The sequence below is a fragment of the Triplophysa rosa genome, linkage group LG14, assembly GCF_024868665.1.
Source record: "Triplophysa rosa linkage group LG14, Trosa_1v2, whole genome shotgun sequence".
Lineage (NCBI taxonomy): Eukaryota > Metazoa > Chordata > Actinopteri > Cypriniformes > Nemacheilidae > Triplophysa > Triplophysa rosa.
The window spans coordinates 20,328,261-20,354,156 of NC_079903.1; the positions used below are offsets into that span (position 1 = coordinate 20,328,261).

The window sequence follows — 25,896 nt, forward strand, 5'->3', positions numbered from 1 at the left end:
GTGAGGTGGGAGTAAACACACAGTCATAATGACTACATGATGTTGCGATTTACAGATAAGAGTTTTTCTCTCTTCAGGGCAAACAAAGCCACCGCACGCCGTACACATGTAAATAAACCATGACCGCTTTCCATGTTAACATGAACAATAGAATCTCCAAGTGCTCGCTGGACAGAAATATGCAGCTTTCAGATTAGAGATCACTGTTTTATTGTTTTATCTCAACGCCACATGTGCCTTTTGTATTATAATTCGAGATGTGAGCAGATCGCATCTTCTGGTGTCTCTGACCGAATGAACTGCATTTTAATGAACCACTTTAAACATTTTCCCTCAGAATTATTGAATGACATTTTTTCTCTTCTGTCCATACTGGGTTCAAACTGAGTTCTGAAATGAATTAGAAAGATAGAAATCTTAGATTATGAGGACGACGGACGAGATATTAAGCAAATGCTGAGGTGCTAGGAGTTCATGCCTTGAATGAACGCAATCTGCACTGGCCATCTAAATGCACACCGAAAGGTTTAGAAGAGGTCTTCAGAATGTCCTGAGCAAAGAACGCTTTAAAAATAGTTCAAAATATTGTTTAAGCGTCAATGTGCATTTTTATGACAAACACGAATCCCCGCTCACCCGTTACAGAGCTGTCCAAGTTGTCCATGCTAGAGCCCGGCGTGTGTTCCATTCCCCTGATCGGTGGCGACATCTCATACCCTTCATCCTCATCCTCGTCATCTTCGTCGGGGAGGTCCGTTTCGATATCGGACACCAGGGTGCTGGAGACGTAGCCCACGGGTGGCGCGGGGGCCTGGGGAGGGTAAGGCCCACCCTGCATGTGCCTGCAGAGAATACCAAACATCAAAGTCAAACACGAACACACCACGCCGTTTTGCATAAGCGTGCGCTTCACAAGCCGTCAACGGGAGACAAAGAGTGTCGACGAGCGACAAGTCAAGACAAAAGAGAAATGCGTAGGGTGTGCAGCCTGTCAGGCAATTTGGGTATTCTTAGAACATTCCTTGTCGTGTCTCAGATGAATTGGGACAATTTGGCTAATTCAGCGGCGCTACGGTTTGCATGCTAACACAATGACCTGCTAATTGCAGCTTGAAGGAGATACAATGGCAACCACCGCAGGCGTGTCTTCTCTGCGGCTGTCACCAGCTCGATGACAGCACCACTCTGTGTCTATATACAGTATGTGTGTGTTTGTGCGGTGGTGATGCTTTGATGCGGCCTGTGCCAGGATTCACATATAATTATGGGCTCTTCCCGGTCGTCAAAAATGCACTGTGAGAAATACTCATTACTGCGGAAGCGCAACATCTTACGACTGACAGGTGGAGGCTGTTCGCTCACAGCGGCGACAGGTTAAGGCAGGAGCTTAGCATGGGGCCTTACGAGCACCGAATCATTACCGAATCATATTGATGTGTAATTCAACTACAATTACGTTTTTTTTTCATTTAACAAACACTTTTACCCAAAGGGAAACCTGTATCTGATGAAACAGATAGTTTGCTCAAAAATACAAATGATTTAATCTGGAGAACGAAACAGAAGATTTTGAGGAACGTTGGTAACCGAACAATATTGACCCCCATTGACTTCAATTGTATGAACACACAACAAGAGACATTTCTCCAAATATCTTCTTTTGAGTTCCACGGATGAAAGAGTCCTATACAGGTTTTAAATGACACGAGGGTGAACTAATAATAGCAGAATTTTTATCTTCGGATGAATTTTCCCTTCATGGTAAAATCAGAAAATACTTTCTCTGAGATCTTACCAAGTCTGCTTGGTCATGTCCAGTTGGTAGGCTCGGGTCAGCTCATCGAGGTGGGCCTGAAGCATGGGTTGCCTTTCCTCACGTGGAGAGGGGCTCAGAGTGGCCGTGGACTGTTTCCCAAAAGACACGGCTGCAGGAGAGGAGGCCACGCCCCTTATGGGCGGAGTGGGCACCCGTTCTTCTTCCTCCTCCAGCTCATCTTCTAAACCCTGGTGCAGGTACGTCTGGACGGGCAACGGCGGACCCCAACCATCACTATCATAACTGGAACAAATAAAGATGAAATTATCATTCAGACGGTGGAAAATCAATAGCTGGTAAAAGTAAAATATCCTAAAAAGAAATTCAACCCAGTAAATATGATTGTAAATGTAAATCTTGGGTTAAACGCAAAAAAGTCCCTTCCTCTTCAATAAAGGCAGTTCCAGCAGAATGACTGCGTTTTTTTATTTCCCCGAACTGTGCTTATACATGCTGAAATAATACACGTCATAAAGCCGATGTTCATTAGAGGAATTTGTCAGTGCAAATCCCGTAGGACATAACAGTTTTAATCTGAAGCCATTAAAGACAGTGGTGAGATTTACAGCTCCGAAGACTTCTCATTTGCCAGAGAGCCTATTAAGGCAGATGACTTTCCGAGATGAAAATTAACGGGGTTGAAAGGCAAGCACACCTCTCAAGCAGGAGATTTAATTTCTATCACCACCTTCATGTTTCCTGTAAGTGTACAGATGGGCTGACTCCGGTATCTCGTCGGGGTGGAGTGCCGTGAGAGGGGAAAGTTGCTGAGCGTGAACGGTTTGTCAAACGTGAATATAATATATTACACGTTGGCCGTCTATTAATAATAAACACAATAAATAGATCATTTGGAGGTACTTTGGCTTTATTAACTCTCTAAAGCATTAACAAATGCCTTCAGATAGACTGATATTAGCTGTTCAGAACAAAGCGTTTGGGAAATTCCATATGAGTAACGGGGTTGACTTTGTTTTATCCAGTGCTTGCATATGGGTCACCCTCTTTAGATGGACGCTGAATTTGTTGTATAGACTGTTACAGTAAGTTGTAAAAACGATATAACCTACCCTCCCGCATCATGGTGTTCTGTGGCATAGTGGTCCATCTCTGTTCCCGGAAGAGGATGGATTGGAGGTGGAGGCAGTGGAACGTTGGCCCAATTCGACCCGTTCATCTTGATGGGCTTTGCGTTCGCTTTCGTCTTCTTCTTCTTTCCTCCTTTCCCACCTAGAACATCAAAAGTTGGGGTGTTTCAATTACAACAGAGCGTGAATAGAGAGCGTCACGTTTTGGCCTAGAAAAACATGAATTTTATTCACCACATGACATGTGCCTGATATTCTGAGGGGTAATTGAAGGCTTTTGCAAAACCAGTGTCAAATTTAACTGCTTGCATTTTACCACGTACAACTGAGCTTTCTAAATTCACTGCACACAACTGCCTTCAATGTGTTTCTAGGGTGACACAGCCATAAAAGCACAGGGACATTTTACTGCATGTCAATGCCTCAAAGATGGCAGGGTTTAACAGAGCAGAGAAACGCCGACTGAACAGACATTCGCCTTTCTTCTGTTACCATGATTGCCTGTCATTGTAACTCGCAGGAATATCTTTGCCAGCTTTATTTTACAAGCACAAACTTAATTTTCTTTTCACTACGCAAAGTACAGAGAAATGAGAGAAAAAATGTTTAACACAAAGTTCATGGAATTCAAGGCATAAGAATGCTTTCAACCACAATCGCACAATAACAACTTCAGTACGGTTTTGTACATAGCACATGAATCACTTTTTTGTCATAAACTAATGACCAAAACCATCTAAATGTAACGGCCATCAATAGCAAACGAAGACATTTGGGACGGGGATGTGATGTATGTGTGTGTCCTCTGCAGGCTGCGCGCAGAGAGATTCATTACTGTAAATTGTTAATGCCACTGCTGGCAAACTCTACATGATCAGCGACTGCCGCCGGTTGCCAGATCCACCCACATAAAAGAGCTGGACACGGGGCCAAAAGTAAACGGGGGAAAAACCTTCTCTGGCAGCATTCCTGCTGTATGGAACTCTATCTGTCAACTTCATCTCTCTGCCAATGGCCTCTAATCGTCCCTGCCGCCTCAAAACGCTCTGATTTAGGCAACCCTGCACCCTGTGGATTCAAACATCGTGTCATTTAATACAGCGGCAGGATGCTGACATGGCTATGAATGAAGTCCAAAAAACTATTTTGTAAAAGCTCAATTGAGGGCTCATTCTGGGCTGTGAAGACTAAACCTTCTCTAGACCCTAAAGGAATTTTACCCAAAAATGGAAATGGGAAATCATTATTTACTCCCTCTCACGGAATTTTAAAGCGTCTGAACACAAACCGACTTTGAAGAATCATATTTCATTTCCTCAGACACTATTTAAAGGAGCAATATGGAGATTTTAGCGGCATCTAGCGGTAGCAACCAACGGCTCACTCCACCCCGCCCCTCCCTTTCGAAGCACTACGGTGGCTGACACAGGACAAGATGTCGTCACATTTTCGCTTCTTTACCAAATGGAGATAACGTATTTACGAAACGCGCTCTGTAGAGCCGTTTGTCAGTTTAGGGCTACTGTAGAAACAACACAGTGAATTCCACGTAAGAGGACCCGCGGTTTACGTAGATAGAAAAAGCTCATTCTAAGGTAATAAAAACATAACACTTCATTATGTAAGGTCTTTAAACACCTCTGAAGACATAGTTATGTATGTTATATTGCATTTACATCCTGCTAAATATTACACAAAGTGGTTTAATTATATTCTTTAAAATGTGTCTTTTCGATGTGGATAAGTACATAAAAACAATCTGTAACAATTTTTAAGTGAACTGTCCCTTTAAGAAACCAGAAACATGGCAGAACTGTAGCTATGCACCGTTCAGGGCAGATCCGTCATACGAAGCCTGACGTTTACGACGCTCTTGGCGGTAGCGCCTATTAGAGCGCGTTCTCAACGGCGGAGCTTCTCGCTGACGGTGCGCTATTGTTCTGGCGAGCGAGGGAGAGCGAGAGGCATTAGGAGTCTTGCGGAGGGATAGAAGTGTCAAACGAAGATGAATAAAGCATGCTAGTAATAAAAAAATAACAACAGGCTGGAGGCAGCAGTGGCTGGAGTGGAAGTGCAGTGGGGGGGAAGTAATTGGGTTTCCTAATCGTTCCTCTGGGTGACGCTCGGCATCAGCCAATAAATGGAGAGATGGCGTGATCGCTCAATCACCCGCGCGCTTTCATTCTCTCTATCTCTCTGTTTGTTGAGGAGAGGGCATCAATAATGTAAACGAGTCTCTGCTGAGGACCCGGGGCAGCGTCTGAAATTGCTGGCGTATGAAATGCGAGGGAGAGGCAGGGTGCCACGGGGTGGCAATTCAGCTGACAAACATGAGGTCACTTCCTGAGCCACAAGTGCGCTGAGATAAACAGGGTGTTTTTAAGAGCATTTGGGAGGCGTTTCTAGGATTGAGGTCTGCTGAGGAATATTTCGCCACACCGTACGATCTTTATTGATGCATCACCGAGAGTTCGCTCAACTCCGATGTGTTGTGTCTTGTACTGTGAATTATGGTTTAATTGTATAGTACAGTGGGAAGGAGGAGTAATAACAGTGTTCAAAATAATTGCCTTTTAATTGGACAGCACAAAGACTTTATGGGTTTTCTGTGAAAGAAAATGTATGCGTTTCTGATTATGACAAGAAGTAGTTTATACATTTAGATACTTGGATGCTTTTCTGTTTTCTTACAATGAACGCACGGTTTACGAGAACCGCTTGCATCATATTTTCTTTCTTTCTAAATTTAAAATGTTTTCTTTTTGTGTTAATACGGGACATCGCCCTATAGGCCGATACACTACCAAATGTTTGAAAGCTTGCAATTTGTGAATAACGTTAAAGGACCTTAAAACTTTAAGGTTGTCCTTCTGAAACATTGGATGTCCAAATTCGCTGTTTGTTCAGGAAATGGAAAAAACACTGTGCTTTAAATGCTTACATACTTTTGAATACTTTTTATTAGTTTAATATTTGCAAAACCCAGTGGCAAACAAAGGGTGACTAATAATGATTTCATGAAATATGGAGATACACGGTTTCAGAAGGACTTTAGCGTCTGCATTTGTCTACAGATCAGCACATTCAGCATTCATACATCTCTCAACCAACTTGGTGAGGTGCATGCTGGGATGCCTTTTGAACAAGCTGGACAGTTGTTTGTAGTTTGACCTTAACTATCTGGTCTAAAAGCGAGCGCTGACAGACCAAAGCACTTTTACAGCTTCCGAAGCTCTGTGTGCAAATGAGACATACAATCACAGGGGTCGACGCTGGAGGTCCAAATATTTGGGAATTTTCTTGGATGGCAGCCCAAACATTACCTGAGGCGAACAAATTGAGTACATATGCTAGCTTGGAAACACGAACTATAGCCTTTTTCTTTGGAAATGCAAACGTAACCCTTCCCTATCCTCTCCATATTTTATTTCAGACATGCATAATTCTCTTTGACTCTCTCTGCACCTCTTTAAAGTGCAGACTGGTTTCAACATTTTGTGAAACTTGAATATAAATCTTGTGGTGGAAAATTAATTCATCAAGAGGAAAAGGAATAGGCATTTAAAAATGATCTCACACAACGCACAATATATTTCCACAGAATCATTTGTATAGTCTGTCTGAATGATAGACTATAATATAATAGTTTTACCTTAATCAGTTCGTGGTGCACCCATGTAATATCACTTATCAATTTATTAAACACGTCATTACGTAATATATAGGTTAAATGAGATCTGACTGATTTGGTTTGGTGAGCTGATCTGTAACCCCTGTCTGAAGAGGTTGAGATGTTTGACCTTAATCTGCCCTTGGACTCCTAATGGCAGTGCATGACACACTTGAGGCAGATGCTTGGAGATCTTCCCATCTAAAGTCTGAAGCTGTGCTGGATTACTGCACAGTTACAGCAGCGCTATGAAACTTGATTAGAGAGAGAGAGATGAGGGGTGGGGGCCGTCTCTGTGTCCTATAAATGACATTGTCATTTTCAGTACATGAATTTTATTGTTTCTAGTAACCATTAGGGGAAAAACTGGGGAAAAAGAGAATCATCAAACCGGAGGGTTTAAATGTGCCGTGTTTGTGTTCCCGAGTCGTTTCTGTAAAGAAACCAAAACCTAAAACACATTGGCTTGTTAAGGTGAAGTTAAAGGTGCTTGTTTTAAAACAGGTGAAGTTGGTGCTGATCTTTTTGTGAAATGTTTTAAGCCAGAAAGTCATTCAATGTCTATAATTTTGGGTCAGCTGTGCCAGCCAACCAACCGACAATCAACCATAACATTTGTCGCACATTATAACATTTCTAGAATAAATCTGTGGTATTAAATCATCTGTATGCCATAATCTATATTCGTCTTTTCAAAGATCAAAAACAGCAGGATCCATCACATATTTTACAAACCCTCTTTCTTTGCACAAATCTGCTTTTTTAAATAAACAGGCCATCATACACCGGCCACCTCTTCAAATCACATGATGTACAGTATTATAAAACATAACCATTCACAGCATTCATGTCATGGTGCGTATACAACTGTTAGTGGAGGTAAAAGGGAAAGGGTAGACTGCAGGAAAGATGGAGGGGCTGCTGACCCTGGATCAGTGAAATACCAACCTGACAGACTGTTGCTCCGATCTGAGCTGTTGTGGGAGCTGGTAGTGTTGAAATCCTGTGATTGGTTGTGGGGCATTCTATTAGACAATCCGTCAGCCAATCGGTAGTCAGGAATGAAAAGGAGTGCTAGTGGAGGCGAAGGGGAAAACAGTGGCATCAGGTGGGGGGCAAGATGGCACAAGCGCATGCAAGAACGTGCAGTTAGAGCAACAAGCGAAGCGCGGTTCACACACAGAATAATGCCGCGTTCCCGTTAATGCACACAATTGAGAATCTACCATGAGATGTTAGCGGCACCCTAAATCGCGTATCAAATGAGTACGTACTACATTTTAATTTAAATGCACTTCCCGACCGTAGCAAAAGTATGTTCTATTTAGTATGAGTAGTATGTATGGATTTCGGACATACTACATCCACCGCTTTACGCCATTTTCGAATATGACGACTCCTCTCTTGCGGGCTCATGGGATAGTAAAGTGTCCATCGAATGCACCTTTAAAAATCTAGAAAGTAGTAGGTCATCTGTGTACTTTTCGCCTACTGCTTTTCGAATACTATGAATTGGACATCCTACTCGCATACTGATTTTCGCCAACTATATAGTATGGAAGGTTCGTGAATCAGACATAATTTGTTTTTTATGGCAAGGCATACAATGTCAAAATGGATCTGCGTGGCTTTGTAGTCGAAAACAAATAAAAAAATTCAATCATCAACTAACTATGTGCTTTGCACAAATTCACCAAGAAACAAGCGATTAAAATGGTATATCCGACAGAACTTACTTAATTATTTAAAACACGCAAAAATCTCATAAATGACTTACAAAAAAACGTATTTTCCCTTTAGGATGGGAACTGTAGTATTTGCGACAAAGTAAATGCAGAATTAGTATTTAAAACTTTCAGGTCTTACTCCCTTGCGAGACCCATGTGAACAATACAGACTCATTACTTTGCACTTAATCACGGTTACAATACCTCATTACGTCTAGTTTCTTGGCAAAGCATCTTATTCAGAGGTTAACAACGTACATTAGTGATAATTTTCCTGGAATTAATTCTATTTGTTGCAAAGTTAAACAGATCACCGAAACATTTATATGTGTGATTTACAGTAATTTCATAGGTTGAGGTCTCTTTAAGTCCAAATCAAAGAGAAAATGTTTTTTTAATTGCGTTACAGAAACGTCTACGATTTATCATTCTGCTCAACTGTGGAGACCGGGTTCATTAATATGGATAGTGGAACTTTCTGGATTAAAGAATCTGAGTGCATTTATCTAAAAGCTTTTCAAAACAGAATAAATCTTACATAATGATTTTACGTTCTTTTAGCCCAAAGACAATTTAAATAATAAACGCAGCGCGGTTGGTTGGAAACACATTTAAGGGTCAATGTTTTTTTTACAGGCCAACAACACGCATTCATACTCCTAGTGTACGTCAAATCAATGCAGCATTAATACGACGTTGCTCAAATTAACATTGATACGAACCTCAGGCAATCTCTAGAAATAGAGGAATTGGCTTCGTTTCAAATGATGGAACACTTTATACGGGAAAAAGCGGGACTCAGACGGACAGGTGTGAACTGATACACACTGTCGCACACACGGATCCTTCGCTTACTGTTGTTGCAGGAGTTTTTGTCTGGCAGTGAGTAGCCCAGGCTTGCCATCTCTTGTTTGGCATGTAGAGAGGTCTTCCATTGGGCGTCGGGCAGATCTACAGCTAGCTCATGGATGCTGTTGGAATGGAGGATCTGGGTGGTGGCGTAGGGCGTGGCCTGGGAGGCGGGGCTTGGGCTGCCAAATCCGCCTTTGGTGGTGAAGTCGATGCTGCTGTAAATGGCTCCGTCTGAAAGCATGGTGCCCGTCTTATCTGCCTGAGCGCCGGGCATCCCGTCTGAACGGCACACAAAGAAGGAAGTAAAGATTTTAAAGGGTAATTTTCAGTATACTAAGAACCTGTGAATATTTAATACTTACATTTGACCCGTAATACAAAAAAACCTTGACTTTCTGTTGCTTATGTATCTTTGACTCAACTTCTCATATTTTTGGAGGAGGATCGAACTCTGCATGTGTGTGTGTGTACTGAAGGGAAAATGATATACAACGTCTGCATCTGCACAACTCAAGCTGCGCCTGTCCTTTACGACTCGCTGCTCGACCACCATCTTTTTCTCACACCCCAACTCTCTGTCTCTCTCTTCTCCTCTGCTATTAGCCCTTCCCGCGTCCGACAGCGGGTCAGAACGGCGGCTATTAGTCTCGGCATGACAGCGGGATGTGGATGGCGATATGGGTCTGTCTCCTGTGCGTGATGAATAAATGTGTGTCCAAGCACGGGCGATGCAATATGCATACGGGTGTACATCTTTCAGACATCAACGCGACATGACGGATAATTCCTTCTCTAGAAATATACAAGAACTTTGGCGTCTTTTACTTTGTTCTTGAAGGAATAGTTTACCCAAAAGTGAACATTTTGGAATGAGCCCCAAGCTTGTCATTCCAAAACTTAGAGCTACCTTAACATTTGAAAACAGTCACATACATTCAACATGTCTTAAATTCCTAGACAACGCCGCAATGAGTCTAAAAGTAGATTCACCTCCACGGCCGAAGTTGTTGATGTCATTGGGTCCAGAGCCGCTGTTAACGGGCAGACTGGTGGTCGGCCAGGAGTCAGCGAGCCACGGGTACCCAGAATCACTGGCATTCAGCAAACCAGGGCGACTATGGGAAAAGAGAAACATTTTGATTCAGACTGACTCACAAAAGTAACATTCAGACCAAAGTGATTCAACTGAATAATTAAAAAGACCCAACTCAAAAGGGCGAGCTTAAGAAAGCAATTTCTAGCTGATGAAATATTTTAGAGAAGAGCACAATTAGAGAAATGCATTTATATGAGAGGAACTTTAATAACGTTAATGAAACGTGTTATTAAACAAGGCTATTTTCAAATTCCCTCATATTTCCAGGTTTTTCGCTTTGTCAGAAAAAATAGTCAAACTATGCACCCTTTTGTCACTGGGGCGGTACCCTGTCAAAAAGTACACATTTGAACCTAAAAAGTGCATATTAGTACCCAAAAGGGACATATTAGTATTACAAAGGAACGTATCGGTACCAAATGTATACATATCTGTACCTAATGGTACTGTACATATTTTGACAATATTTTTCTGACAGTGTACGGTAAAAATTGATCTAGAAGAACGCATCGTCAGTGTCCTTCTGAAACCTTGTATGTCCAGATGCACTGTTTTTCAGGAAATGTTTTTTTCTTAATCTGTTTATTGAACTTTTATCACAATGAAAGGATACAGATACAGGAGCGCTGTGCATTTTAAATGATTGCATACTGTGTTGTCAAAGTTAACAAGCACTTTTTAATACTGTTTATTGGTTGGAGATAAACCCAGTGACAAACATAAAGGGTGACTAATAATAATGATTTACGTGAAAAAATAAAAAACAGAATATGCAAATATGAGGTTTCAGAAGGAAAGCAGCGAAATAACGTTTAAAATACATCAGAATGGAACGTTTACCATAGTAAAACTGTAATGTAGAGTATATTATGCATATATAATTACATGCAGGCATTATGTCCCATTTAATGAGTCTGGTTTCAGCGTGTCTGTCTCAATCTGTCTCAAATGTACGATTTTCCGACAGGATTGAGAAATAATGAATTAAACACATGAGAGTCTGTAGGGAGTCCAAATAAAGACGTAAATGCAAACATATGGCTGTGTGTGTGTGTGTGTGGTTAAACCTGCTGAGGAGAGAAGTGCGAAATGTGTTATTCTCACGGTTTAACAAAACCCACTCTCTTTACTTGGTATCTCTAGGATTTCTTAAGGATGACCATGTTTTCCTCCCTGTTAACAGTAATAGCAGACATCAAATAAATTCAAACTGGATTTTTTTATTTAAACTTTAAAATTCAATTCAATTCAATTTTATTTATATAGCGCTTTTCACAATGTGCATTGTTCCAAAGCAGCTTTACAGGAGCAAATAAGAAAAACACAGAAAGGTAAAACACAGCACAGTGCATGGTGTTTATAGACCAAGCAAGATCATTATAATAAATAATATCTAATAAATAAATAAATAAATGCAGTCTCCCGGTGAGCAAGCCAACACTGCACTGCTCTGCTGTGGCGAGGAACCCAATAGAAAATAGAAAAATAAGATCTAAAAATCCATAAAACGAATAGTAAACATTAAAAAGGGCTTTATTTATGTCACTTATCAGATCAAAACTTTTCCTGTGCCTGTCTACACAAAACCCAACTTCTGTATCACAAAAAAGTCTTAATGATGCTTCATCATTTTGTGATACACATCTGACACTTGTATGTGTACAAAACCACTCATTGTAGATTTCATTTAACAGGCGTTGTGTGTCTTCAAAAGGGTGTTTGTGTAGCATCATTAAGACTTTAACCTGTCAAGGGTGAGTGCTGTGAGCTATTACCGCCACTTTACTGTGCAATCACCTCTCTCTGATGCTTGTTGCCATGGGCAACAGACGCCAAAGGTCCAACCTCCCAATTGTGTTTTTACTCCCAGTCCTTCATTATAGTGACTCTGTAAAATGTCTGTTTTTCATCGGAATGAATGTGGATGGAAATAAACAGCCGTCGGAAGATGAAGGCTAGGATGGTAACAATAGAATAATGATAAAAAGAGTGGAGGGGTGGATGAATAATTCTTTTCGGCCGCTGTGTTTGCTTCCATTGCTGTTGACAAAAGCGATTTGTGGCCATGGTCATAAAACTCGCAAACACACTAACCTTTTGTAAAATCTTTTGTACGTTAAGTCAGTGGACATTTGAAATCCTGCAAATGCAGAGCACGCGTCTTTCTCCATTTTAACTTTCTCCCTCAGCTCCTCTCTCCGTGTGGAACTAAATTTAACATCGGGGGGGCTTGTCTTCCCCAGACCCGGGGAATAGCGTGTGTTCTTTTAAGGCCGGGGGCAATATGAGGGTATTGGCAACCAGTCGCTCTCTAAGCCACAGGTTTTAATAAGAACCAAGCAGAGCCAGAATGAGGGTCTTGAGCCGATGGGGAGGGGGTCCTGACAGGCTAAAAGCCCCCCGATGTGGCAGCTGAATGCCAAAACAGGCCCTCGGGGAGGGACGAGTCATTCAAATTGATGGCTCCTCCTCAGACACTCTCGCTTCTTATAGAGTTATATGACAAGGACTTAAGCCAACCCCCCAACCCCCTCCTCCATCTATCCTGTGCCCCCTCACCTCTTCCTAAAGAGTCTTCCTGCGTACCGTCAGCTATTCTTCTACAGTGTACTATAATACTATAAATGCTTTTGTTTGTTTTCTCCACCTATGACAAGATTTTATTTCCTGATGATGTAATCCTCTGAATGTGACATTTGTCTCTCTCTATGCAAATTACTTCACAATTTCTTTATAAATAGTCAGACTAAATCAACTGCTTGAGTTTGACTTTTCTTGTAAACAACCACACACACAGGCATACCCTCCCATCCGGCCCCTTCGGGGGTCATTTGTAAGAACGGGTGATGATGATGTTGACTGTGGTAACTGCTGCCCTGTCCTTGCATTCATCATCCCAGCGCGAGATGATTATATTGAGAAGTATCGTTTTAGCGGACATATTTCTGCCCTGCAAATCACCGGGAGCGGGCCAGGGGCCTTCTCCTGACCCTGACTGCCGGCACTGAATCCCTCTCCTCTGACACGAGGAGCCCACCGCGGCCTTGAGACGAAAGAGATTTGATTTGGCTCCATTCTTCCCTGCCACGCACGCAGACACGAGCGCCACTGTGAAATACAACCTCGCAGCGCGTCTGTGAGGATCGCCGTAAACAAGTCGAGCGGGCAATATTAATCCCAATCCTACTTCATAAATCAGACGAGTTTTACAGGCCCACACGCCCTCCGATGCAGCACCAGAGCAACGGGGAGAAAGAGAGAGGGAGACTGAACTAAAAGCGTGCACATTAAATTATGCTCAAGGCATGTTGAAACACGCATTTGCTTTTTAGATTTACATTGGCTGCTGCATGCTGTCGCAGTGAAAATCTAATATGCACACAAACATGCCCATATAAACACGTATAGCACAGGCTGTGTGGTGATGGAGGAAGAAAAGAAAGAAAGAAAGAAAGAAAGAAACAAGTTGATGGAAAATGAAAGCATGTGAGAAAGAAAAACGACATTATCAGTTCCAGGACTGACCAATATGCAGCCAATTCATCTTCCATGAATCATTTATTCTGTGATCGATTAAGCTTAATTGTTCAGTACGAGCAATTTGGCAGCAGCCAATGAGAAGCTGGAGAAACAGACGCAGCTTAATTTGCGATCGTCTAATTAATGCAATAAACAACGTCTGTAACAAATCAACACATTCTGCCCAGTTTACCCATCAGCTCTCCAGACTCATGTGGGTTTTACCAAAAGAGCAGATCAAGTCAATAGCTTCACAGCCTAATACAATTTAAAAATAAACCTACAATGCTATCTACTAGGCCTGTATTTTATATAATTTATTATACATTCATATTATAAATGCATTATGGATTCAGCATTTACAATCAGTTTAGTACCTTTGTTATGTTGCTATTAGAGATGCACCAATATATCGGCCAATAATCGGTATCGGACGATAAAAGCAATTTTTCACACTATCGTCCGATATTTTAAAAACAGCCAATGATCAGGGCCGTGTATATAAAATGCTTAGAAGCATCACCAGTTTGATGTTCAATAATTATATTATATCAATGTCTTTATATGAATTAATAACATTTAGAAAGTTAAGAAATATTAATTTAATCTTCAGAATTTTGTTAATGCGAGTTAATATAACGGTATTGGCAGATATCGCTCTGAATCAATCTGAAATTTCGTATTGGTGCATCTCTAGTTCCTATACTTCCTAAACTATCCTATATAGTCAGAGTTATACCTTTAAGTAGACAATAAAAGTATGGATTAAAATAATAATCTATCAAAAATTTTAAAATATGATTTAATAATAAATATTGAGATGCAATAATTACAACGGGGTCGGGGTCACTGAGTGCAGCTATGACACGTCAGAAGAGATATGGCCCTCCCGGCTGAGCCTGGTTTCTCCCGAGGTTTTTTTTTCTCCATTATTCATCATTAGAGTTTGGGTTCCTCGCCACAGCAGAGCAGTGCAGTGTTGGCTTGCTCACCGGGAGACTGCATTTATTTATTTATTTATTAGATATTATTTATTATAATGATCTTGCTTGGTCTATAAACACCATGCACTGTGCTGTGTTTTACCTTTCTGTGTTTTTCTAATTTGCTCCTGTAAAGCTGCTTTGGAACAATGCACATTGTGAAAAGCGCTATATAAATAAAATTGAATTGAATTGAATAATTATTCTATTTAGGAATATTTTAATAATATAATGAATATAAATGTATGTAAAATTTAATATCATTTATGATATAAATTATTATTAAACATTTAATTTCATAATAATAAAGGAAAAAACAGATAGATAATAATTTAACACAGAATTCGAAATCCAATCTGAGTTATTTCATGTGTTACAAGGCATTATACCTGTGTAAACATAAACAGGCATTGTATAGAATCCTCATACAAGAATAAGTAGCGTTGCTATAGAATACAAGTTACATACAGACTACAATCATGTTACCATGAATATGTCTTCGTTTCCTTAATCATCTCTACCGAAATAACTGCTTATCCCTGGTCTCTCGAGTGTTATACAGGAGAAGACAAGGTACTGTATCACTATTAAACAATACAATCAGGCATCATCTATGATTGGATAGGAGACCCCTGGGATCTGAAATCATCAAATCAATTACAGCAGAACTTCACTTGAGCAGGAAACCTTGCAGGGGGATTCAGATGATAGTGTCTGCTACCCACGACACCTGCTGAGACTTTAATTCCAGATACCGGAATACCTTCATCTACAGATACAGCAACAGAGACAATGAGAAGATGTGTGGGTGCAGAAAATTACTCCTCCTGCATGGATCTGACCCGTCAGATATGATAAAATACACTAGGATGAAAACAAGACAGACCCCCCCTGCCCCCTCAAACCCCCTCCGATTGATTCTCGCAATCTGTCGGGTAACTGGTGTCATTCAAACATACCTCTCCTTTGCATTGCCGCCCACCTCCCCCAAAAAAGCTCCGACCTGCCGGAGGAATCTGTAAGGGTTGGTCTAGCCTCTCCCAGGGGTAATTATTTTTACATTATTACACATGCTCATATTCCATCCGCCCAGCTGAGGTGACAGGCAAATTTATCACTGCGGGGGTCCGTACAGGCAGCGGGGACGTAAGGGGGGTTGACAAACGATAAAATAAAACCCTTCTCTGCTTAAATTGTTCCTGCTAATTCTTTTTGGGGGTGAGATTTATGAGCGGCCAGCCGCCCGTGAAGGAAGATGCGCGCGCGCGCGTTCGTGTGTGTGTGTGTTTGACAGAAGGCAGGGTACACAAACAGGCAGATCTCATCTTATATTCCATCAGTCATGCCGTGATATTAGAAGCAGCTTGATGTGTGTACGAATGGAGAGACGCTGGGAGATCCAAAGCCGTGCTGCAGTTTGATCGGTTGATAAAACCGATCACGGGGAACACATACGACCCTCTGCTGTGATCCCCGCGTGCGTTTGGTTTTACAACTTGAAAGAATCGAAATGAAGCGTGATTTGGTTCTACAAAATGGTTCTGCAGTTTCCAACCTGTTAGCTATCGTTTTTCAGTGCATGTCAGCATCTTCAGCATTTCATTTTTCCATGTTATGAAAATGACTTCCGCACCGACACACTACCGTGACTTTTTGAAGGTTAACCAAGCTGTTGACCCATGAGAAATGGCCGTGTGCCCCACCCGAAGTCCCACAGAAACCTAAAGAACAACATTTCAATTCTCGTCTCAAAATGAATTTCTAGCTGCGCGGTGACGGCGCGAACCCCCTAAAAGAGGAGAACGGGTCGGAAGACGGCTGCCTTGTAGAGGATAATGGTTTTGATGACCTTCCAAAGGATGATGGACAGAATATGAATGAGGTTTGGAATTGTGGGGCTGGTCTTTGAACGTTAAAGGCAGTTGATTGGCACAAAGATAATAACCGGAGCTGTTTGTGGCATGCCGAGGAAAAACAAAGAGAACGGATGACAAGAATCTTACCTCCCGTTGCTCATCAAGCCTCCATCACCGCGCTGGAACGTCACTGTGGTCAGAACAAGAGAGAGAGAGAGAGAGAGAGACTGAGTCATTGCAGCATGATAACACAACCAAAATGAAATCAATTATGCATCAGTCATCTCTGTCTGATTAATGATTCTTTGAAACAAGAAGTGGAACTGATGAAGAAATTAAAAGTTTTATTTATCTATTTATCTGTCTTTGTAATCTCACACGAGTGACTGCACCGCCCAGAGCGTGCACGCAGATAAACATGCGAAATTCATTTCGTGAAGTCTATCGCACAATCTAAGCATCTCTGCCCTTGTTTTACGTCTCTGGAAATGTTTCTATATTCCTGACGCAACATGAACAAAGGGAAATGTAGTTTACACGAGGGTGCAAAAGGGAAACGCAAATGGATGAACGGGGGCTGACGTCTTTGTGTGGTTAGGATCACTTGAGTTTCCAGCAAAACAAATCTTTCAACACTACTTAGTGCGCACTACTTGATCCTCTGATCCCGAACTCCCAATCTGTTACCGAAGCGGCCTGCAGAGAATCCAAATCAGATCTGTGACATTTCAGTCTCCAGTGTTAACAATCCATCCCCTCTTTTAACAAACAGACAGTTTAAATATTAAACTTGATGAACACTACCCAGGGGTCGGCTCTCCTCTGAGCGTCGTGTTTGTTAAGTTTATTTGCATTCGTGCCTAATTCCAGAATCTGGCATTTCGGGAAATTGAGAACAAACACTAACGGCATTTTCTCTCCCCGTGGGACTCCTTTAATGTGACGCTATGCGTGTGTAGCTCTGTTAAGTGCCTATCTACAATAGAACACATTGCTGTCTTTTTGATGTGGCGTGTTAGACTGGCGCTGGCCTCGGCTCAGGCTGGGCTCCAGATAAGCACTCTCTCCAGTATGAAAACTGATTACTCCTCTTTAATAAGCATTTACGGCCGCACAAAATCGCTGCATAAAAATTCCATCAAATCTTCCTTCCTGCCTAAGCAGAACTTGATTTAGCCTCGTGGCGGCGACGGTTTTAACGTTGGTGCGTTTGTGCGAACAGGTGTATTTGGATTCATCGTCGACGCCCCCCGGCCTCCATTAAATAAACAAACTCGGAGGCAAATGGGCATGTCTTAAATGTCATATCATTTCAGAACAAAAACGCCCTACAGCGCTAACGTCCTATCCTTTAAGATCTTTGTTTATCCCATAAACCTTGAAACGTTCGCAAGATTTGCAGTCAACCGTGATAATGAGCCCAAGACAATTCAGCATCGGGAAACAACATCTAACCTACAGAAGAAGCTGCTCTCACCAGCACGGACGAATGCCTCAGCACGAGTTACACACATGGGGTCTGGCATGTCGGTAATGCGCCTGAACGCCACACTTATCTGCTCGGCGTCGAGAAACCGCACGAGACGTGCTCCTCTGGGACCCAAGAACCCTGAAGACCACTGGAGCAGTGGCGACCGGACCACTGGAGTGCATTAAGACGGGAAGAGCAGATATCTGGGCCATAAGACCCGGCCACCTATGCTCTTATCTTCCACGGAAAGAGAGAAAGTGAAGGAGTGTCTGCTTTTGCGAGGAGACTGATTCGATCTGTAATGAAGTTTGGAGCGAAACCCTTCTACAAGATAAAAGCACCTCAATCCACACACAATCCCCAAAGACACGAAGGCCACCTGGGCCAGCTGAGTGAATTTTGTCTGTCGTTTTGTTATCAATTCAGAGCGCGATTGTGGTCAACCATGTGAGATCAGGTCATCATTGGTTAACCTCTTCAGGCTTGGGAATCTCCTATATATTGTGCGACCTACGGACAAACCAACCATTGAATTACAAACGTTTCTCGATCTATTGCGAAAATAAGTGGAAAATCAAGGGCAGCATGACCGAGACGATATTTGACGTGTAGAAAACCACGTATTTGATTGAAATACGGCTACGTCGGGAATAGCACACTATTTTTATTTTTGCAGTATATAGGCTAGTATATGAAGTATGCCTGTTATTTATGGGCATTTAATACCCAGAATCCATATGGCAAAATAATATTTTAATACTTTGAATATATGTTAACCTTAAAAGCTGTATCTGTTAACATTAGTTAATGCAAATAAACTAAGATGTTCAATTGTTTTGGCATTAACTAACATGAACGAAGACGAACATTTGCTAAAAAACTACAGTATATCGTTCATTGCATTTAACAAATACAACCCTTTCAAAGTCTTTTTTTAAATAGCAGACAGACTACCTCGTTTTAAATCTAAAATTTAAAGACGTTTGCCTTAAGAAAACCTTCAAAAAGCAAAGCAAGTAGCGAATCCCACGTATGTGAATCCCACATGTTTGTTTAAGCATTTCATAACAAAGGGAGGAATGAATGAACGAACGGAGGAGAGCAAAGATGGAGAAGATCAAAACCCATTCACGACACCTGCACAAACAGACACCCAGAAAAGAAGATCAAGGAGAGGTGGGCAAACATGAGATAGAAAAACCACATGAGGAGAGGTGACCACCAATGAGCTAAAGAAGAGGACAAAGAAACACAAAACTGAGCGCGGTAGGACCTCCAGCCCACAGATCTTCCACTCATTGTGGACAAAAACAGAAGACTAGCACGCATGGAAAAGGATGCTACAATGCGCGTGGGAACGAGAGGTGCAATGCATGATGGGAATCGTAGAAGACGGGACGAATGAACAGTACCTGCAGGGGTGAAGGTGAAGGACTGAACTGCAAAACAAGACAGAAAGAGTGTGCGTTACAAAGCCTGCAGTGCTCGTGCGCTGGAGCTCGTCTGCGTTATATGCATGCACGTTGGCGTGTATTTCTGTGTGCGCGTTTGTGCTGCCGCAGGAGACCGGGCGCTACGATCGCAGCCAAAACAATCAGGAAAAGTCGCAAGGCGGGCAGTAACACAGAGAAGACACGCAAACAACTTTTTTGTGAGGTTTCGTCTCTACCTGCGTAGTTGCTCAGACCCTTTCTCTTCTTTCTCCTCCAGTAGAGCCAGATGCTGAAGCCCATCAGAATGACCCAGCAGGCCCCACCGATGCCCGCGATGAAGGCCGGCTGCTTCACGACGTCCGTGATCTGCTCCGTGATGCTGTTGTTCCTGTTCCCGCTCACGATCACGTCCCGGAAGTCTTTACCTGCGCGAACACACACACAAGAATTTTTTTTAATTGAAAATCACGAGCGAGTTTGTAGTCGAGTTTAACGGCACGAGGAAAACATTGACGCTCCAGCGAACATTAGCACAAAATCATTTAATCATCTCAACTGGAGCATTAAGAGCTCATCACCTCGACGTTTACTGTCAGATCAGTGAGCGGAGGATGAAAAAGTGTAAAAAATGACTAAAACTGGAAGTCTGAAAGACATTCACACATCACATTTATACATCGTGGGAGTTGTGTTAGGCTATTATATTAATGTTTAATATAATTTTTTTCGATTGATTTAGGTTTAATTACATTAGCGGAACAGAAAAGTCATTTCTGTGGTGAAGAAATGAATGAAATTGGAATGAAATAAATCTTTTTCTTTATAACAACTTGCACTGATGAGTTGTGCACAAGAGCAGGGGTATTTCTGAATAAAGTAAACAAGGTCCATTTAAAGGGACAGTTCACCATTGTTTCACCCTGATGTTGTTCACAATCTCTGTACGACTCTTTCTTTTCTAGAAGATTTTTTGAGAAATGTCTCTGTGGTTTAGTGTCCATACAATGGAATCAATGGGTTCGAGAATTGTTTGGTTACCAACGTTCTTCATTATATCTCATAAGCATTTAAGAAAGTCGTACTGGTTTGGAATGACAAGCGAAACTATCCCTTTAGATCCACCCGCTTTTAGTTCAAAAGATGGTAGGACACACACACACACGCACAAGTCACAGTGGTGATTTATAGTCTATCAGCCTCTGGCTGTGTGTGAAGATAGATAGTGAGTTTGACATTTGGGAATAAGGGCATATCTCTGGCCAAATCATCACTTACGGGTCAAACCAGTCACAACCCACCACAATCCACATTACTCACTTAAAACAACCAAGACATGGCACAAAAAACCCCTGCCGCTCTGACTTCGAGATTTAATTTAGTTTCTGATGCCCGCAGTCTCAATCCAATGAACAGTCAAACCATAAAGACATTTCTGAGCATCATCTATAAATGCCAAACAGAGAAAAGGTTATTGATACCAATGATGATGGGTTGGGGTTCGCTCTTCACCCCCACCCCAGCGCTGGTGCTGGCGGCCACCTCCACCCGATACAGGACCCCTGCCTGAAGACCCCCCACCACAACCGAACGGATGGCAGCGTCCACCGTTTTATTGACATGGAAACGGGTTTCATTCCCCAAACACCAGATCTGAAAGAGAATATTCTTAAGTGAGATGAAATAAGCCATGCTAGTGTCTAGAAGATAATTGTCAAATTTTCAATCATGTGGTCTCCTCCATGAAGCACGAGCAAACAGATTTTTAGTGTAAATTGTGCGGAAAAAGGAAAATTGGGAGGGTCACCTTATACTCCTGGACGATGCCATTTTGAAAGTCTGCTGGAGGAGGGTCCCATGAGATACTGATGGATGTGCTGTTCTGATTGCCCACTGTGAGAACAGTCACCTGCTGAGGTGGAGCGCTGGGTGCTGAGAGAGAGAGAGAGAGAGAGAGAGAGAGAGAGAGAGAGAGAGAGAGAGAGAGAGAGAGAGAGAGATTTACTAAGCGAGAAGTAACATACGTGTTACCACATACCACATTAAGCAGTTTTCACTAGTGCTTTAAAGCACTAAAAAAGCTTTAAAGTCTATTTAATATCTCAATTTTTTCTCCTCAACAATAATGAGATGAAATGAGATTAAACCGAGAGCAAATGAAAATGTGCGTCTCAAATATTTCTCCTAAGAAAAAGGCCCATAAATCTCACAAATGTCTCTATTAGAATCTCACAAGAGATCTGGCAAATCAAAATTCTATATTATTGAAGATCTCGATATGAAGTCAAACATGTCTCAAATTTACCCAAATTCAGATGATTATTATTATCAATTATTTCACCTCTACAATTTACTTTCATTTTACACCTCCATATTCTTCATGTGTTTAACAATGTTTTGCATTTGCTTTCATTTTGATTTCTCCTAAACAAGTTTAGATGCATCCTCTGAGACATAAATGAGACACAACTGAGAAATCTCCTAAACTGTGAAAGCGAAAACATTTTCCTCCAGGTGTGCATCACTCAACACCCATTCCGTTTCTTCTGAAAGAATCTGTTGTATGTCACTGTGTTACAGTAAGCGGTCGATGTGTGTGTGTGTTGAGCTTTAGGGATGTAAGTCAGGTGCTCACGAGTGCACAAGTTCATTAGATGGGGATTTTCTTTAGCCTGCCACTGTCGGTCCATCACATTTCACTACGATTTTATATCTCGGCCCTGAAAGAAGGGATTTACTGAAAAATACATTAACTGAGAGACAATGAGAGTCAGCCACAGCAACTATCCGGCTCTCTTAGCAAACCGCTCTGACAGACGGGTGGATTGTCGAGCTTGAAGGAATGATTTGAAGAATGTGAAGAACAGATATTTTTCGAGAAATGGATTAGATGGGGTAAAGCATAAAGCACAGGGCAAACAAATCGACAGCCATGTATTGATCGGAAGAAGCCAGTTGCGAATCGAAGACCCTGTTTTGTCTGTGCGACGGGACCCCGGGTCTCTTTTTATTAACCCCATCAGAGCCCCTCTGACAGACACACCAGCAAGGGAATGAAATAAATAACAGCGAGCTGTCATGAAAAATAACATTGTTTTTTAACGGTTTTTCGGTGGCGAACCGAGGTGCAGCGACACAGCAGAATACTGACAGCTCAATTACGATAAACTCCCGCTCGCTCGCTCTCTCTTTTCTTTCTCCACCCTCTGACCCCAAAGTAAATGGCATATATCCCAAAGCCGCACTCATCTCCTCGCACGGGGCGGCACGATTTAACCCCCGAACGGCCGGATGGGAAGAGCGGCAGCTTGCCTTCATCAAACATCTGCAGCCGAGGGAAAATAAAAGAGCGGCCGGCGCGATTCAATCTGGCTAATGCGCGCGGAGTTAACTCAGCACGTCGCAGGTGACAAAATCCCTCCCATAACAATGCAGCCAATGTCATTCAAAGTTAATGCCGCAAATCATTTGGAGGCTCATCGTTATGCACGTTTGAGCCAAACAATACATATTTCTCATATGGCGAGCAACGGCGCGGGCGATGCTAATAGCGCTATTAGCGGCGTGATGTATGGCTAGTGAGGATGTGACCTCTGTTTCACTGCAGTTACTGTAGTCTGGAGGGAAAAAGCACTGAAGTGAGCTAATATTGAGACCCTGGGCCAGCCGCGAGTACTGAATGTGCAGAAATGTGAGGTTGCTTTAGCACGTCACCGATCATTGTGCGATAATGACCCTTGGGAAAAGATTTCCATTGAGAAGCCGATTATTAACTAGAAAATGGATTAACATCACCGAGTATGTTTTCTGAAAGAGCCTGTTTCACCTTTTCAACCTGGAGTTTTAATACAACTACTATAATACTACTATAGTAATACAAATTATAGAAATAATAAAAAATGTTTTTATAGAAACATGACGACAAAACGGATGAACTCTTTAACCAAAATGTACTGCTAATCGCAATAAAAACAAAGATCGCTGCTACTGTAAAACAATATAAAGCATTTCGCCTCTATATCGCCATCTCTGTTTGAAACATAAAATTGCAGGTTACTTTATGTTTTTTTAAGTGGGGTAAAGTCAAATGACGCCAAAAACTGATTTTTATTTTTAATAAAACAAGTCACAGCCTGCATCCAAATATGGGCTCTCTCTCAAAATCTCCTCATCACTTTGCTTAATGTCTTTTGATCACAGTGGTGTCTGTTACCAATTTACCGTAGTTTTACTTTAAAAGAAAAAATCATGTCAGCCTGCAAAATTTGTCACTTCAGCAGAAGGTCTAAATGAAAGCGAAGGCACTTTTACTTCCCTGCGAAAGACAACGTGGGAAAAGCCCACGGAAAGAGCGAGATCCAGAGGGAAGCTATAATTGTCTAATAAGACAATGGTCAATAAATCATCCCGTTCTCATGACAAACACTTTCGAGCGATACACCGAGGAAAACAAGAAACAAAAGGGGTCCATCTCAGCTCGCGGGCCCCGTGTCTCTCTTTCACCAGGGGACCTGATGTTTGGTCTTGCTCCGGTAATGGCGATGACATGCAGGTGTAAGGTGTGATGGCGGTGAGCTCCAGGAGACAGAGCAGGCGCTGTGTGGAGGAGATACGGCTCTCTGCGGACACTCGGGGTAACAAATGAGTCTGTCATTGAGCTCAGACTTTAATCAGCAAACCTTCTGTGCTTGTGTGTGTGTGAGAATGCATGTCTCGAGATCTCCATATGCTGCTAAAATGTCTCAAAAAATACTTTTTTTACACGATTTATGTGTGACCATCATTTAGACCCAGGCACTGCCGTGAATCCTGGATGTTGTTTACGTCTCAAATTTGAGTAACAGAGTCACGCTATATAAATATGTCCAATGATTCATTTTGGAAGGACAAAAGATGTGTTTTTGATATTTTATTAGCCGAGGCTAACAGGAGGAACAAATTTGCAAATCATGCTTATTTAGGGTCTTATCAGCCACACACGATACCCACGACATAGAAAAGGTCAATGCCTGTGTCAAAATAATTGCATATTTCCCATGAGTCCTGTCAGATTTAGAGACAAGCTGGAGGCTGTGATGCTGTGGAAAGCAAGGTAAGTATTGCATACTACGGTATTTGTAATGACATTGGCTTAAGGGAGAATTATGTATCACTACCCCAAAATTGCTGCCCAAGAACAAAAATACCATTAAGAGATTCAACCTCTCAACTCCCGTATTCATTCCTGTCAATCATGAGATGTCAAAAACATCATCACAGATTTCCTGTAGCTCTTCAAAGAAGCCAAGCTGCGTACCTTCCTCCGTTGTTCTGGCTGTGCGGGACTCGCTGTCCATGCCCTGGAACTCGTTAAAGTAAGGCCGGACTTTGATCTCGTACACGATGCCTTTCTTCAGAGCTGAGAGCACCATGCTCCTCTCCGAGGGAATCTTCACATCCTGGCTCTGCCACGACCCGGGGGAGGGCAGGCCTGACATCTGCCTGTACAAAACTCTGTAGCCCTGGATGAACTGAGACTGGCGGTCCACCTGCGGGGGACACAGAATATAACATTTAAAGGAGAGCAAAGAAGACTCAAAATGAGAGAGATTGGAAGAGATGAAGAATGTATTAGCGAGGAAATGCTCTTCTTGGGTTTTAGGTTATGGTTGCCAAAATGGCATTGGGTGTGCTAATATCCTCATTGCTAACTAGCAAAAATTCCTTAGATAATAACTTAAAAATAATATATACTTCATTTATACTCCATACTTTTTAACCTAAATATTAACAAAAATGAATTTTGTCTTATTTTTCCATACAAATATCTAAAAATTATTGGGCTGCCAAACAATTAATCGCGATTAATCGCATCCAGAATAAAAGTTTGTGTATACATAATGTCTGTGTACTCTGCGTATTAATTTTGTAGTAATAAAAACATACACATACATGCATATATTTAAGAAAAATATAAAAACCAATAATTGGATCATTTTTATCATTTCAATTATTGGTAAATATAAATAAATACATCTAAATATTTTCTAAATACCTACACATGTACGTGTATGTTTTTTGTGTTTCTAAATACAAAATTAATATGCGCAGTACGTAGACATATTATGTAAACATAAGCTTTCATTACGGATGCTAATAATCGCCATTAATCGTAAAAAAATTAGACACAAGTTTTAATCAGTTAACGCTTTAAAACGAAAATAATCTGCCAATGGGGTATGAAACATATTGTAAACTTTACTCTATTAAGTACTTAATTCAAGAAGTTCATTTTTTTCCAGTGTGTCACCACAAAGCTAAAAAGAATCGACACAACAAACAATTTATAAAAAAGTAAACAAGTCCCTTTATTACTTTCTTGTTTTTTAATAAAAGTTGTATTTACCGC

At 41.6% G+C, this 25,896-nt stretch overlaps 1 protein-coding gene across 11 annotated transcripts in view; it reads right to left on the reverse strand.

The window, feature by feature from the left end:
* robo2 (roundabout, axon guidance receptor, homolog 2 (Drosophila)) overlaps nt 1-25,896 on the reverse strand; it is a 363,309-nt gene that overhangs the window by 10,076 nt on the left and 327,337 nt on the right. For 7 of the 11 annotated variants that reach the window (XM_057350402.1, XM_057350407.1, XM_057350399.1 and 4 more), the window contains 12 exons: nt 24,805-25,036; nt 21,316-21,440; nt 20,990-21,161; nt 19,748-19,936; nt 19,491-19,517; nt 16,755-16,797; nt 10,144-10,268; nt 9,157-9,432; nt 7,523-7,648; nt 2,887-3,046; nt 1,796-2,059; nt 637-842 (listed from right to left, as the gene is read on the reverse strand). In XM_057350402.1, the coding sequence (XP_057206385.1) occupies nt 637-842; nt 1,796-2,059; nt 2,887-3,046; nt 7,523-7,648; nt 9,157-9,432; nt 10,144-10,268; nt 16,755-16,797; nt 19,491-19,517; nt 19,748-19,936; nt 20,990-21,161; nt 21,316-21,440; nt 24,805-25,036 (1,945 nt within the window). The remainder of the gene's footprint in view (nt 1-636; nt 843-1,795; nt 2,060-2,886; nt 3,047-7,522; nt 7,649-9,156; nt 9,433-10,143; nt 10,269-16,754; nt 16,798-19,490; nt 19,518-19,747; nt 19,937-20,989; nt 21,162-21,315; nt 21,441-24,804; nt 25,037-25,896) is intronic. The other 4 variants (XM_057350406.1, XM_057350409.1, XM_057350404.1 and 1 more) reach the window with 3 other exon arrangements.